The sequence below is a fragment of the Stenella coeruleoalba genome, assembly GCF_951394435.1.
Source record: "Stenella coeruleoalba genome assembly, chromosome: 4".
Lineage (NCBI taxonomy): Eukaryota > Metazoa > Chordata > Mammalia > Artiodactyla > Delphinidae > Stenella > Stenella coeruleoalba.
The window spans coordinates 128697452-128714786 of NC_137149.1; the positions used below are offsets into that span (position 1 = coordinate 128697452).

At 38.4% G+C, this 17335-nt stretch overlaps 1 protein-coding gene across 1 annotated transcript in view; it reads left to right on the plus strand.

The window, feature by feature from the left end:
• RNF150 (ring finger protein 150) overlaps positions 1-17335 on the plus strand; it is a 239482-nt gene that overhangs the window by 152099 nt on the left and 70048 nt on the right. The window contains exons 2-4 of the mRNA XM_079919608.1: positions 1572-1822; positions 12427-12498; positions 13909-13991. Of these exons, the coding sequence (XP_079775734.1) occupies positions 1572-1822; positions 12427-12498; positions 13909-13991 (406 nt within the window). The remainder of the gene's footprint in view (positions 1-1571; positions 1823-12426; positions 12499-13908; positions 13992-17335) is intronic.

The window sequence follows — 17335 nt, forward strand, 5'->3', positions numbered from 1 at the left end:
CTAAGTGAAATACCATCAAAGAATTTAGGATGGAAAAACTGCATAGAATCAAGGTCAAGTGAAAGCCCTAAATAACTTCTGAGAGACTTGCGACACCCTGAACAGATATAATCTGGTCGTTCCGTCTCGCTGACTGACCTCAGCACGTGAATAAGGCCAGCTTTAAGCAGCTGAAGTGGTGTTTACTTTTGTCCAGAATCTATACCCTAATTGTAAATTTGTACTTTAATTTGTAGTAACCCCAAGTAATAGGATATTTCCATGTCAAAGTGGGGCCCATAAAGAACGTTGCAGGCATGGGTTTGAATTGGGGTGATCCCTGAGAACTATCCTAGTGAAACTGATGTTCTAATCTGTGCGTCAGCCACAGTGGCATGTCGAGTCGGCTCATTTGGAGCTAATATCAAATCCTTACTAAAGACCCTTGCAGAGGCCCCTGAACTCCCCACCAAGAGACTGTGCCTCAGAGTGTCATGAAGAACGGGGACAATGACCCAGATAACTCAGACTGAAGAAAGGTACCACTTCTGCTTCAAAGTGTCCAGTAAGACACTTTGCGGTGAGAGTATTAGAGAGCGGAGGTAAAACCATCCTGGAACGATCCATACAGCCTCTATCCTCCCTTTGCTTGGCGTGAGAATACACAAACTGTTTATACTGAGTTAGGTAAAATAAGCAGAAGATAGTTCTGAGACCATTATTTTATGTTGGCAGGTCGTATTAGAGCTTGTTAAGAAGACTCCTTTGGCAGAAACAGACTCACAGATATAGGAAACAAACTTGTGGTTACCAAAGGGGAGACAGAAGGCGGCAGAGGCAAATTAGGGGTATGAAATTAACAGATACAAACTACTTACTATGTACACAATAGATAAGCAACAAGGACGTATAGTATAGCACAGGGAATTATAGTCATTATCTTGTAATAACTCATAATAGAGAATAATCTATAAAAATGCGGAATCACGATGCTGTATGCCTGAAACTAATATAATGTTGTAAATCAACTATGTTTTAATACACTTTGGGGTTGCTTTCGGTACTCACTGTAGGAGAAAACTGCCTTGGGAGTGATTAGTAGAAATCTGTAATTGAGTACCCCTAGTGTCCATGGGAAAGAGAGAACTCAGAGACAGATGACATAAAACTGGGCATTTTATCCTTTGCCATGGGGTACAAAGTGCTTTTTCCCCTCCTCGGGGGGATCTGTGAAATGCAACGTAGAACTGTAACCTAGGCCGGTTGGGAAGGGTCTACCCTTTACTAGACCAGGGTCAACACCACCATAGGGGGCTAGAAAGTAGCACCATCATGACCTCGCTGGTACCAAAATTACGAGTTTGTTTTAGGTTCTTTTCTCATACAAGATAGCAGCACCCCAAGGTAGCTGAAGAAAGAGAAAATTCAACTCCATTTCGGGCTGTTAGATCTGAGAATTAGACTTGGCTGTTCGATCTGGCATAGAATCATTGAAAGAAGTGTCATTATTTGGTGCCCGTTCCTTGTCCAGACATTTCACTGTGATTTTCTCTTTCTCTCATCCCCTTACCCTGTTGTCCCTCTCACAACAGGTGTAGAAGACATCGTGGCAATAATGATTCCTGAGCCCAAAGGGAAGGAGATAGTAAGCCTGCTGGAGAGAAACATCACCGTGACGATGTACATCACCATCGGAACCCGGAACTTGCAGAAATACGTGAGCCGCACCTCGGTTGTGTTTGTCTCCATCTCCTTCATCGTCTTGATGATCATTTCCCTCGCCTGGCTGGTCTTCTATTATATCCAGAGGTTTCGATATGCAAATGCCAGGGACAGGAACCAGGTGAGTAGCAGAAAGTTAAAAAAAGAAAAAACTTAAAAATGATTACCAGAATAAGACATATTATTGTGTAAACTTTGGAAATCACAGAAAATACCAAGACCAAAACCAAAATTACCTATGATGCCCCCACTCAGGATAAACACTGTCAACATTTACTGTATAGTTTTTCAGATCTTTTCCAGGTACACATATTTTGATGTTTTGCTAACATTGTTCTGTAACATGGAAGTGCTTTGTCCCACGTTCCTATTGCTCATTTGGGGGACAATTATTTACTTATTTAAGAACAAAATAAAGGGAGAAAGAGGAAGGGAGCTGAGATTATGCTAATTGTATCAACATAATGTGGAAAGAGCCAGGATGTCCTCCTTGTGAACAGAAGGAGACAAAAAATAAAAGGTATTTTAAAAAACAACTAATTTTGGAACAGACAGTGCCTACACATAGTATAAAATGAAAAAGGTACAAAATGGTATACGGTGAAAAGTAATTGCTTTCCCATGTTTGTCCCTCAATTAAGCAGTTCTTCTCCTTGGAATATCTTCCCTTCCAGGGATATTTTATATGCTTACAAACGTGTGTGTGTGTGTGTATATGTGTGTTTTTAAACAAATGATAGCACACTTAACTCTGTACCTGTATTTCTCACTTCATCTTGGAGATTAATTCTTTTTTTTTCATCTTGGAGATTAATTCTTATCAACACTCAATCCAAGCTGCCTTCTCATTTCTGATAACTGTACAGGCAGACCTTGGAGATATGGCAGGTTTCATTCCAGACCACTGCAATAAAGCAAACATCTCAATAAAGCGAGTCAACAGGAATCTTTTGGTTTCCCAGTGCACATAAAAGTTATGTTTACCCTATACTATAGTCTATTAAGTGTGCAATAACATTATGTCTTAAAAAGCAATGTATGTACCTTAATTTTAAAATATTGCTAAAAAATGTTAACCATCATCTGAACCTTCAACTCATCGTAATCTTGTTGCAGTAGTAACATCAGAGATCACTGGTCATAGATCACCATGACAAATATAGTAATAATGAAAAAGTTTGAAGTATTGTGAGAATTACCAAAATGTGACACAGAGACACAAAGAGCAAATGCTACCAGAAAAAATGGTGCCGATAGATTTGCTCAATGCAGGGTTGCCACAAACCTTCAATTTGTAAAATACACAGTATCTGTGAAGGGCAATAAAACGAGGTATGCTATATAATACTTTATTTTCTGCATATGCCGCATTTATTTAACCAGCTCCTATTAATGGACATGTTTTCTCTTACCAAAAAACAAAACAAAACACACACACACACACAAACATGTACACATGACACAACACATTTGTGAGTATATCTGTATGGTAAATTCTGGAAGTTTTATAGCTAGGGCAATAGTATGTGTACTTTAAACTATAATAGATACTGCCAAATTGTCTGCCAGAAAGGTTGAACCAATTTATACATTAACCAACAATATAGTAATACTGTTTATACTAATATAAATGACGTTCGTGCAGTAGAGTATTAATTTAATACTGCTTATACTAACATATACAACAATATACTAATGACAACCACTATTTACGCATATCCTCACCAAATGAATATTACAGCTTTTTTGTTGTATGCAATTTAATAAGTTAAAAATGGTGTCACATTTTTCTTATCACAAATAACATAAAATAGAAAAAGGTGATTTTTTTTTTTTTCTATGAAGTATCTGCTTACATTATTAGATCACTTTTCAATTGAGCTGTTGGTCACATGGTACTGATGTGTATAAGCTCTTTACTGGTCAGAGCAGTTAACCCTTTTTTGGGGAATCCTACAGATTCCATTTTTTTCTCCCAAGTTGTTATTGTCTTTGATTTATCTTTGGAGCTTTTTACCATGCAGAAATTTGGGGGTATTACATAACTGAATTTATCAATTTTTATAGCTCCTGAGTTTTATATAATAAGATCTTCTATAGCCCAAGACTATAGAAAAACAGTATCTCATGGTTTCATCCACTGCTTTTTTAATTTCACTTTTATAATTAAACTTTAATCTACAGAGAACTTATTTCAGTGTAAGGAATCAAGTACAGAGCCAACGTTAGTTCTGTTTCAGATTGCCTACCAGTTTTTGTAACTGGTATTTATTGAATAATTAATCTTTTCCTTCTCGTATGCAGAACCCTCCCCATCTAGCATATATTAAAGCCCCATATGTATTCGGTTCTATTTCTATGCTCTATAAAATGTAGCTTTAATCTGTCTATTCACATTCCAATATCATACTGTTTTGAATGTTTTAGCACCATAATGTCTCATATCTGTTCGTGCTAATCTTCTTTCATTGCTCTTTCACTTTTTTCGTGTTTATCTTTACCTGATTTTAGAATCACTTTTAGCTAGGTTTTTAATTTATAGAATAATTTAGAAGGAGTTTATAACCTACTGATGTTGAATCTTCCTATCAAAGTGTAGTATATGTTTTCCCTTTATTCAGTTATTCTTTTTATTCCCTAATAGCATTCAAACTATCCTCATTTAATCTTGCACATTCTTCTTATGTTTATTCCTAGGTCATTGTGTTGCAATTATAAATGAAATCCCCTTTTTCATATGGGAAGTCTTTTGATTTTTTATGTTTATTTTGTACATTATTATAATTTAGTAATTTATGTATTTTATAATTTATTATCATTTTAAATTATTATTATTACCTTAATAATAGTGATCTTATATAGCATATATTAAATGCAGGCATGTTGTAAGAGCTCTCTATATATTTACATACTTAACCTACTTAAGTTTTCTTCATTTTACAGAGAAGGAAACAGAGGTTAAATAAGTTGCCCAAGGTCACACAACCTGTTACTAATAGAGACAGCAGCTGAACCAACAGCAAGGCTTCAGAGTGTATGCTCTTAACCACTACACTGTGGTACTTGTGATTGTTTGTATCAGTTTATCAGGATTATACTAATAATATGCAATCAATGATAATTTACTTCTTTCAAATTTTAAAACTCCTTTTTTTCTCTATTATCTAACTTCACTGACTTGTGCCTCCAGAATCAACTAAAGTAATAGTAGTAATAGTGAACATATTACTCTTCATTCAGTATTTAATGGGAACATTCTGAGTTTAATGGATCGTTTTTATCATTTCTCAATTTTATTATTTCCCCATGCAGTCTTCTAGGTTCAGACATATATTTAGCATGTTGTATAAATGTCAACATAGTCCTGTTTTATTCAGAGTTTTAATCAAGAATGTACTTTTAATTTTAACAAATGCCTTTGCAAGAGCTGTAGTCTGGGTTTTCTCTTTTGATCTATTAATAGGAGTGGTTTAAGTTAATGGATTTCCTAATATTGAACCATCCTGAATTTCCAGTACATGCTAATCCTCTGATGTGTGCTAGACTGTTTTGATCATATCTTATGTGGTACATTATTTATTTTTTACCTTGATATTCACATGTGAAATTTGTCCATGTTTACATTTTTATCATGTTTAGGTAAGGGCTATACTGGTTTTATAAGAAGAATTTGCAAATTTTCCTCCATTTCCTATAGTCCAGAGTTGCAGTGTCCAACATGGTAGTCACTAGCCATGCGTGACTATTTAAATTTAAATTAATTGTAATAAAATAAAATGTAAAATTCTGCTCCTCAGTCATACTAGCTACATTTCTAGTGGCTACTAGAATAGATACAGCATAGATAGGACACTTTCATCATCATAGAAAGCCCCATCGGACAGCCCAGTTCTGGAGCATTTTAAACAGCCCTGGAATTCGCTGATCCTTGAAGTATTATAGAACTTTTTGTAAGCCAATAAATTCTAAGTTGTTTTAGGAGGACAGCTCTTGGACTTTTTATTTATTTTATGGAAATTTGTCTGTTTAAATTTTCTATAGCTTCTGGAACAATTTTTTTAAACATTTTTATTGCTTTTTTCTGACTCTCAAAATGATGCATGTTTATTCTAATAAATTTTGGCAATCATAGAAAAATACTAAAAGAGAAGACAAAATCACTCATCACCTTACTGAATTGTTAACAATTGAGTACATTACCTTTCAGACTTTTAACCCCATATATGTATATGTATATATATGTATACATATTCAGTAAAATGTCATCGTATATGTGTCTATGTATGCATGAGATACAGACACACATGTAAGACATGTAAGTTCGTGTTCTCTTTATTAAATGGTGAGCATTTCCCCCATCATTAAATGATCTTTGAAACATGATTTTTGGTGGCTACCTAGTAGTCGGTTTCCACCACTTACCACAAGTGGACAAGATACTTTGTGCTGTAGTTTTCTAAACTAAATGGGAATATACCTTCTTTTTATAGTTATAGTGAGGATTAAATGGCTTAATGTATCTTCTATTTTAAAGTCCCTGAACATGATCAATCACTTGCAAAGCTCTCAGTGAAGGGTGTCATTATTACTATCATATAGATTCCATAACGATTCCATACAATTCCAACTGTGCCACTTTTACTGAATGTTCTGGAATTTAAGCGGACAGTTATTACCAGTTAGACACAAGGCAGTGAAACTAGATATAGAACAAATACGTTCAGCTCCACTGGTTCCTAAGGGTTACGTTTGAAGAAACCATACAGATATAAATCAGTTATTGCAAAGACACTTTCCAGCTGATCCAACAATGATCAATAGAAATGGTACCCCTATCTTTTTGAGTCTATAGATAACCCAAGCAATCATTGGGAAATTGAGGTAAGGATGAAATTTTAGGCTTGACTTGGTTGAGTAACTATTTCAATTGCTAGTTCACTTTGTGCCGGTAGACAGAGATTGCGTTTCTGTCCTGACCTATGCATACTCTGTGATGTATGTGAAAAGCAAATTAGAGGTGAATGGTGTTTAAGTGTTTACTCTGCTCCCTTCCTTGATTACAGGATGTTACCTTCAGGTTACGCAGTGAATTTGGATCATGCTGAAAGTTAGCACTGTTTCTTGATCAAAATAGACACCATACTTTAGCCCTTTTATGAGTGGAATAAGACTATATAATTTCCCTTAGAAAAATATTTTTCTTTTGATGGGCAGTGCTTCGTTGCATTCAGTGGAAAGTTACAGCTGCATAAGCTATAGCTGTACTAACCATGAGGTGAACTGAAGTCATTTATTTTTATTGAAGCACTATTGGCCCTTCAGAAAGAGTAACTCTCAGGTTAGATGTAGGCTCACGGTCTGAAATGGAATATCAAAGGCATTCATGTTACATTGGTGAAGTATCTAACCTTTCAGGTGTGTGATAGAGACTGAACTTGAATTAGCCAGAAGCGTACCTCAGTCTCTGCTTGGCTTGGTGGAGATCACACTTAGAGGAAAGTCACCGTCATCCTACACAATCATTAGCCTTTTCAGATCATTTCAATGCAGTTTCTCACAGAGTAAGATTTGCTAGATGTTCTTTATGTTAGTAACCTCACAGCGAGGTAGATGATGACATGGAGAATATGGGCCACAATTTAAAGTGGAGAAGGAGATTTGGCCGGAGCGCCATGTTTCCTAAAGCAACGATACCAAGATAGTGCCAGTGCAAGGCAATAGTTAAACACACAGCTTTGGAGTCAGGTCTGGATCCACATCTTTACTCTGGCAGTTTCTAGTGGTATGATCTTATGTGGGTCTTCACCTTTCTGTGCCTAGATTTCCTCACATATAAAGTGGGAATGGGGACTTCCCTGCTGGTCCAGTGGTTAAGACTGTGTGCTCCCAATGCAGGGGATACGGGTCTGATCCCTGGTCGGGGAACAGAGGTCCCGCATGCTGCATCCAGGAAGGGTCTGTAAGTGGAGATGCTTCTGTCTACTAAAGAGCGAGAACCAAAGTGGTCCCTGATGGATGCTGCGCTGTCCTCAGGGGATAGAGAGCAAGTATTCAGTGAGGTCATTAGCCGTTGATTTACTGTGTTTCGATAATTCAGGTCTCAAAGGATCTTTGCCTCCCAGTTCTGTTCTGAGCGGATGACAATGATGAGCTGGTAAAGCTGGAAATGATGTGACTTTACATACCTAAGGTTACTAATAAAAGAAACTAAGGTCCAGAATATTTAAGTGACTTGGCCAAAGTCACACAGTCAGTGAGTGCCAGAAAGAGGACTAAAAGCTGGATTTTCTTACTCCCAAGCCATTGCCTTCTCCTCTACAATACCTCCTCCCCCCTCCAAAATAATCCTGATGGTTTTACCTCATGCCCTGTGTGCACAGACAGCTTTAAGTCCTTACGCTGTGGAGTCACCATGGCCGCCAAAGGAGTCTAATTCTTTTATCCATATTTCTAAGTGGATGGAGGGGTGATTTGCATCATAGAAATTGATTGGACTTGCTGTGCAATGGTTTCTGTCCCATCAAGCAGGCCCAGGAGAATCATTATTATGTATTAGAGCAAGTGCGGGAAGTGGCTGAGTCACCTGTGGCCACATGAGCATCCAGATGACTGGGACCAACTCTGTTTATGTCTAGAATGGCCTCTCTTCACCTAGACCATAAGGACACTTATTTTTCCACTTGGTCGTGTTGATGATGACAGTAATCATGATTAGAAAATATAGCTGTCAGGAAAAAAAAGAGGCAAAGATGATACAGAATTATTCAACCAAATGAGATAAGAAGAACATAAACTCGATTTTTTTTTTTTTTTTTTTTTTGCTGTACGCGGGCCTCTCACTGTTGTGGCCTCTCCCGTTGCGGAGCACAGGCTCTGGACGCGCAGGCTCAGCGGCCATGGCTCCCGGGCCCAGCCGCTCCATGGCATGTGGGATCTTCCCAGCCCGGGGCACGAATCCGTGTCCCCTGCATCGGCAGGCGGACTCTCAACCACTGTGCCACCAGGGAAGCCCCATAAACTCGATTTGGATGCTGTGTTTTGACATCCTTAGTCCTAGTTTTTTCTCACCTTGACTGCATTTCTGTTTATAACACAGAGGGGAACTAGAGGGAAATGTCTTATTTTTCTCAGTTTCTTAAGTATTTAGGAGATAACTAAATTATACATCTTGGGTTGGAGTCTGTCATTGTTTACTATCCTTGTTGGTGTTTATGTCAGACTTTATTCTTCTAATAAATAGCTGTGTGTTTATTTTCCATAAAGCTGTTTACCTTCATTGTTGTCAAGGAACCAGTAACCTTGGTAAATATTTTCTTATACCTGTTTCAATCAAATTGATGAGTAAATCTAATTACCAAGATGGCTCAACTCCTGACAATTTTCAGTGAAAAGTATAATATGATTTGGATCTGGTTGGGTTAGAGAACATCTATAGGAGCATCCTGGAGAAGGGATAGGAATCCCTGCCTGAAACAACAGGTCTGTACAAACCTGAGGAGGTCCCTATCTGCCCAAGGTGGTCCCTCCATCTACCTGAGGTGGTCCCTAAGTCTTCCATTAGCATCACATCACTCTGCATTTCTAGGAGAGAGTCTGTTTTGTGATGATCTTCTGCTCCAGTCCCTAGATTCTCTGCTCAACTACATACAAGACTTGGTTTGAGCAAGGTCTGTAGCTTTCCCTCTCATTTATAGGCGATGCAGTTAAAATCCCAAAGACAGAACAGACCAACTACAAGAGCAACAACTTCCTTATTTGGGCCATTTTATTAAGAATGTTTATGGGCTTCTGTCATTAGTTTGCATTTTGGAAATCCAATAATACTAGTGTGAAAATAGTTGAAAGTGGGACAGTCATCTTTATTCAAAAGTCAGTATTTCTGATTTTCATGTCACTCAAGAAGAAATAGAGACATGCCTATATTGACAAAATTTGGCTACATGCAAATGGTCATAGCATTTTTTTAAACTTTACAGTGCTTTTCCCTGATCCCATAGTTATCATCTATATCTCAGAAGCTGGTTTTTCCATAATTTCCAGGTATCTAGATCATCTCTTTTTCCCCTGACAGGGAAGATTTTCATATCCTTCATTAATCCCTACAAAAACACAATCCTTTTCCTCCTCAAAAGAGGTATAGGTGGGCTTCCCTGGTGGCGCAGTGGTTGAGAGTCCGCCTGCCGATGCAGGAGGCACGGGTTCGTGCCCCGGTACGGGAAGATCCCACGTGCCGCGGAGCGGCTGGGCCCGTGAGCCATGGCCGCTGAGCCTGCGCGTCCGGAGCCTGTGCTCCGCAACAGGAGAGGCTGCGACAGTGAGAGGCCTGCGTACTGCCAAAAAAAAAAAAAAAAAAAAAGGTATAGGTAAGCTTTGCTTACCTTATCACATGTATTACTTATAGTTTTCCATAAATTTTCCCATTAACTGGCTGAATTTCTCAGGTTGTAGTTCATGCTTTTAAAAAATCTCTGGATTTAAGATTTTATTCACTTATCAACCCTTTATGGAGTTTCCATTAGATAGTAAGCTGCAGAGAGCAGGAAAGTGTATGTATTTTCTCACTACCATTGTTTCAAAACCCAGAGCTAGGCCTGGAACAAAATAAGTGATCCGAGATACGTGTGGAATGATCACGGGTCACTGATTGAAGGCAGCTTTATTCTAGGTGCTGGGGACACAAGGGGAAGCAAAAATAAACCCAATTGTGCACTCGGGGAGCTCACTTGAGCGAAGTAGAACGGGAGTTGATCATCAAAATAAACATCAACTTGCAAATGTTGTGACAGTGGCATGAAGCGAAGGTACAAGGAGCTGTGAGGATCTGGCCTCCAGGGGTCCTCTCTCCCGGAAGAAGAGGGAGGAGCTTCCTGAGGAAGTAGCTTGAGTTAAGACCAAAGGATGGTTAGGCACCAGCTAGAGGAAGAGGAAAGGAAAGAGAGTTGCATGCTGTTTAGTTTCATCTCAGTTCTTTTCTTTTCCTCTCACCGTATGTTCCCCCTTGGTATTTATCTTTATAGCCTCTTCCTGTTTTTCCCACCACCTTAGTTTGCTCAGTACTCATGGATTTCTTTATAGGTTTCAAGTGTATGTTGGTCTCCTTTTAGGAAACAACCAAGGCTTACTTTTCTGTTAAAAATGCCAGTAATTATTTTAGAAACTAAGGACAGAATATCAAAGAGCAAAATGAATTAACAGGGGAAGCATGTCCTCTTCTACCTATTTACTCTAATTGGGGTGTGCTTAGGGACATGCCGTATCACAGGTACTTAATAGCTTTTGATTGGTTGGTCAGCTGATTGGTTAGTTGCTTGGCTGGTTGACTGAATGGCTGGTTGGCTGGCTGGCTGGCTAGATGTTGGTTGGTTAGCTAGCTGATTAGTAGGTTGGCTGGCTGGCTAGCTGCTGGCTGACTGGGTAGGTGTTTGGTGATTGGCCGACTGCCTGGTCGGTGGACTGGGTAATTGGTGAAAAAAATGAGAGGGGTAATTTAGCTTTGGTTTTAAAGTCAGACTTAATTTTTACTCAGATTCTGACTGACCTGTCACTAACTCTATGATATTAGACAATTGACTTAAGCTCTTTAAGTCTCCATTCTATAAAATAGTATTTTTCTCATAGAGCTGTTTTAAGGATAATAGTGATATAGCTTACAAAGCTTTAGCACGGTACTTAGGCTAAATGAACTCTTCATTAGTATATGCTCACTACTTTAAAGAAAAGAAAGAAGCTAGAGTTTTATTTCCAAAAGAAACAAAATTGGTGAAAGCAGATGATGGTTCTTTTTAAATGTTTGCCCTATTTATCTTAGTCCTTCAAATATGTTTCACTGCTGCAAATACACTTCTGTTACAGACTAGAAATACACATACCTGAGAAGATTACAGTATGTGGAAAACTCATAAGCGCACAAGCAAACCATTTTTTTCCTCGACAGATTAAAACGTAATTCTCTCCCCACCCTCTTCCTCTCCCATTCTTCCTCATGACCCTATTGTTGTATTATTGTAGGGTGCATTAGGATACTAACTTCCTCTATTAAAAAAAGAAGTGCATCATATATTATTTCTTAACGTGGGTGACGATGGTTACCCAGGAGTTTGCTCTATAACTATTTGCTAAACTGAATATGTATGATTTAGGTATTTTCCTATGTGCACACTCACACTTAAACACACACAAAAGAGGTGAAATTGGCATGTAACAAGGTGATGGGATAGGATAGTACAGACCAAATATAAACCTAAGTTGGGTCTAGATAAGCAAAGGAAATTGCTTAAAAATTCCAAATTGAAAGGAATACACAAACAATATACCCTGTGAACAAGAGATAGAGATTATTCCAACTACTCCAAATTGGCTATCTCCATGTCACAAATTGAGTGGCCAGAGTGACAAATTAGGGAACTGTCTGTTTGTTTTGCTAATCTGCATGGATGTGACCTGCGCTGGAGTCACTGTGGGGCAGGATCCTTCCATGTCGTATTCCACTTGCTTAACCTCAGGCATGAAGAGCTTCTCTCAATGACAGAGCTCTTTAGTAGACTGCGATGAGTCAAGTCCCTTTGCACAGGTATCACTGCCCCGTCTCTTCCAGCCATCTTCATTAACATGCCTTCTACTTGTGCATGATTTCAGACACAGCTGCCCTGGTTTACTGAATGCTATCAGACACAAAGTTAAGAATTACAAGTCTTTATTACTAACAAGCAGCTTTTGGTTTTTCAGCGCCGACTGGGAGATGCAGCAAAGAAAGCAATCAGCAAGCTCCAGGTCAGGACCATCAAGAAGGGTGACAAGGTAACAGCCTCTTTTCTTTTTTGGCAAGGAGCTATTCAGAGAAGTGTCCGAGTTTCCTAGCAGCCAGTGTGGAAAAGAAGATGAGAAAGGGAAATACATACTAATAGTTCTCCTGTGAACATCTGTTATTATACCCATCATTGTTTAACATAATTTAAAGCAGTTTATAAAATGCATACTATAGGACAACAAAGTAGTTGGAGGAAGAATTGAAAAGTAGGTATAGGAAAAGTAGACGCAACCAGGATGAAATCAGTATACACATGCATTACCTGAAACATATAGCAGAAATGGGTCCCAAAATTTAAGTTGGGGCTCTCCAGCAAGCCAATGCAAAGAGGGAAACAATATTCAAACAAATCTAATTACCTTATTCCAGTGTCCCACAAGATAAAAACAAAATGGCCGTTGCTGGTATTACAGCTTGAGAAAGTTTTTCCATGAATCCTTGCAAGGAAGATTGTTATGTGCTGAGTGATGTCCTCCACTTGAGTCTGCAGCAAATGCAAGAAGCATATTTAGTCCCTCTGAAATTGAGTTCCTAGAACCCCAACGTCAAGGCAACAGTCTCTCTAGCTGTAGAATGATGACATAAAGCCCAAAGCAGAAGCATATCTTAAGGAAGGACCGCAAAGTAGGCCAGTCTAGGCCCACAAGCCTCTCAAGGCCTCTGTTCTCCCCAGGAGAATTTTTCCCCCAGGAGAAATTTTAGAGCAGTGAATTGCAGTACATGGGTTTGGGGCTCCTTGGGGCATCATAAGAGGTTCACAACTCTACTTGTATACGGTATTGTCTCCAGTATGAATAATTTATCAGTCTCGCTAATTACGTGCTGCAGTTTTTCAACTATATAAAAATACCGTTGAGCTTAATAGGATAAAATTCATTTAAAGGTATCACTAAATTTAAAGTATATTTTTTCATTACTTTTTTATCCTCAAACAGGATAATAAAAGAACAAGGACTATTACATAAGTAATGTATTATGGGGTGTTGAAAGAGATTTATGTACTTGAAAAGAAAGCTGGAACCATTCTTTACGAGTTGTATAAATTAGATTTCCGAGGAATGGATAGATTAAATATCATTTTGACAATTCTCCATGAATAGTATTTCTCATCCTCGAGACTTTGCTATGTCACCTCCGATTATAATAAGTAGCATTATTAGTAATGGTACATTAAAAAACTGTTCCCTCACAAAAGCTTTTGCAGTGGAACCCGGAAACAGAAAGTGGAGGTTGGAAGGAATAGAAACTAAACCAGTGTACAATAAATTATGGATTAAGAAAACTGGTGCCGAGACAGTTGAAAGCCTTGCTCCAGGCAAGCTCTCCTTTGGCTTGTTATTTGTGTGTTTACCGGAGTCGAAGGTAGGAAAGCAGGCTCACCTGTGCTTTCTCTGTTGCAGGAAACCGAGCCTGATTTTGACAACTGTGCAGTTTGTATTGAAGGGTACAAGCCCAACGATGTGGTCCGGATCTTGCCCTGCCGGTGAGTGGCTAGGCTGCCTGCTTTTGACTGGGGCGTGTGTGGAGAGTGTCTGCTAGCCTCACTGGCTCCGACCTGCTCGGCCTAGCCCTGCAAGGTCAGTCTGCCCCAATGGTGCCGTATTCGAATAAGAAACCACCGACAAGCTCATTCTTTTTGCATAACCTTTCTCCTTGAAACCATTTTCTCTTGTGACATCAGAAATATTTTTCCGATCCTCTTCTCACCGAAGGGAGGAGACTACTGCTATGACCTAGGATCTCATGTACACAGTTTGATGATGTAGCTCCAAGTTCAAGGTTTTTTTAACAACAGATCTATGATATTCAGAATCATACTCGCTTTTACAAGTGCTATTTTAATTAAAATAATAAACTCTTAAAAATGTTTTCTGAATGATCATGAAGGGATCAGCAAACCAGAATACAGTCAGGAGGGACTAGGAAGCCAAAGGCAGATTTCATTCCCCCTTATTTTTTATTGACAAGAAGAGAATGTGACCGTCACCCCCAAACTTCTAGAATCTAGGGGCGGATGCCAGCATGTGTAGTTGGAAAAACTGCCAACTGGTGATTCTCTTAGAACCCTAATCCCTCTCTCGCAAGTGAAATTCACCGTTAAGGTGTCTAGATTCTTTTTATACATTAAAATATATTTACATTTATTAATGTAAATATTCAGATTACATTTTATAACATTAAAATAAATATTACATTTATTAACATGAAATAAATTTAAATATTTCAATAAAATAAAATATGTTAAAGGTGCCTAAAGCTTTTTTAGTGTTTTTGCATCTGTGCAGGTGTCCTAAAAATAAAAATTAAATACTGCCTTAAACAAAGAGCCTTCACTTAGAAGTACTGGCTTTAAAAATTCTAACAGTATTTAAGGAAATAAAGTAGAACACAGTCACCACCAAGATATAAAGCAATCCATTCGGTCATAACACAATGTGATGTTAAGAGCTATTTATTAGAAACACAAAAGAAATAGGATGTGCCTTAGAGGACTTAGTTTAATAATCTCAAAGTGACAAAATCTCAAAGTGACAAAAAGGAACAAGATACTCAAATAGCTGCAGACACTCCAAGGGGGGTGGATTGTGCTTGAAATGCTCTCAGGCAAATTGATCAGTAGGAAAACCAGCCTGAGGAAAGCGCACTCTGGTGGCCCCAGCTGAAGCCTTCAGGTGGGATTCCCTTTCCTTAGTTTATAGATGGTTGACTGTCTCTAAGAACAAATCATAAATTGGGCAGCATCCTTCATGTGAGGGTACTATAGATAAATTCTCTCTCTAGACATTATACTTGGTATTTGCTTGGTGACTTCTAGAAATGCTGGCCAAGAATGGCAGCATGTGAACTACAGGCAGCCTCTCCCACTAGCATCTTTCCTCTCTGCAGCATTTTATTAAGAGTTTTATAAAACCTCATACCTATGCACAAGGAAAGTCTTGATTCTCCTTTTCTTTGGAGCTGGCTTAGAGCCCTGTGAGTCTCCTACTAATAAAAAATATCCAAAGCTAAAATAAAAGGTAAATAGCATCTTTTCCTTGAGAATCCAAAGAACTTTACAAAAGTAATTACAAAAAAAAAACCAAAATTAGAACTACCATATGATTCAGCAATCCCACTACTGGGCATATACCCTGAGAAAACCAGAATTCAAAAGGACACATGTACCCCAATGTTCATTGCAGCACTATTTACAATAGCCAGGACATGGAAACAGCCTAAGTGTCCAACGATAGGTGAATGGATAAAGAAGATGTGGCACAGATATACAATGGAATATTACTCAGCCCTAAAAAGGAACGAAATTGGGTTATTTGTAGAGATGTGGATGGACCTAGAATCTGTCATACAAAGTGAAGTAAGCCAGAAAGAGAAAAACAAATATTGTACAATAACACATATGTGTGGAATCTAGAAAAATGGTACAGATGAACCTATTTGTAGGGCAGGAATAGAGACGTAGATGTAGAGAACAGATATGTGGACACAGTGTGGGGAAGGGGAGGGTGGAACGAATTGGGAGATTAGGTTTGACATAAATACACTACCATGTGTAAAATAGTTAGCTAAGGGAACCTGCTGTATAGCATAGGGAGTGCAGCTCGGTGCTCTGTGACGACCTAGATGGGTGGGATGGGGGGTGGTGGGAGGGAGGTCCAAGAGGGAGGGGATATATGTATACATAGAGCTGATTCACTTCGTTGTACAGCAGAAACTAACACAACATTGTAAAGCAATTTTACTCCAGTAAAAGAAAAAAAAACTATATATAGGCTTACTTTAGCTCCATCATTCATACTGTATAAAATAGCTTGTTCAGTTAGAGCTCTTTCATGAGTATATTTCATGTTACTGCATATAATTGCTGGAGGTTGCATAATATCTAAGTCACAGATGTACCACAATGTAATTTACTAGGCCCCTGTTGCGGACCATTTAGCTGATTTCAGTTTTTAATTATGACAAATTACATTGCTTTAGCAGTATTTAAATTGTCATGATATATTATTCCAGATCTGCTTTTATAGTATATGTTTTAGAAATTTTAACAAAGACAAAAGTAGCACGTTAGTACTTGTCACCAAAAAAAAAAAACTTTAGGAAGTTTAATCTTATTTATGCTAACACTTGCCCTAGGCCAATTTAGTTTGGCCTTAGGCTCCTCCTTTTTACATCATCATTTGCTTCTCAGCTCATTTCTTGATTCTTTTTGCTTCAAGTTCCTCACTGTACATCTGCTTTTATTTCCTTCCTGTGGGCCCTGCTTTAAATAACAAATACATCGAGCATTACCAAAGTCAGGTTGTAGTTGCTGTTTGATCTTAAACTAGACACACAGGCCTACTCTTTGAAGATTCTCCAGTTTTTCCATGTGGCTTTTAAAATCAAGATATTTATGCCTGTTGCTGGTTTCTGCCAGACAGTTGGCACTAATGGATGTTATCAAACAAATGCACTGGCATTTGCTTTTTTGCTAGATAATTTCCTCTGGGGTATTATTAAGCCTTTGCTCCTATGAACTTTATAGTCTCTCTTACCAATTATTTCCAGGCTGACTCATCCACAGAATTCTTTGCATCTCCTTGGAGTAAAAACTGTTTCAAACAATGTTCCAGCGTATTGTCTTTCTTCTCTCACACTCTTTTCGGTGGCCTCCTAACTCCTGACATGCTGGGTGCCTCTCTTCTCTATGGTTGCCATTTCGGGTGTCTTTCCAAATCACCCAGTCTCGTACCATGACTTTTTCAAAATCATTCTTCCCTTTTGAAGACACTTGCACAAATTAGGATGAATTAATAAGTGATTCTTCCTCTTTATTTGTAGTCATGG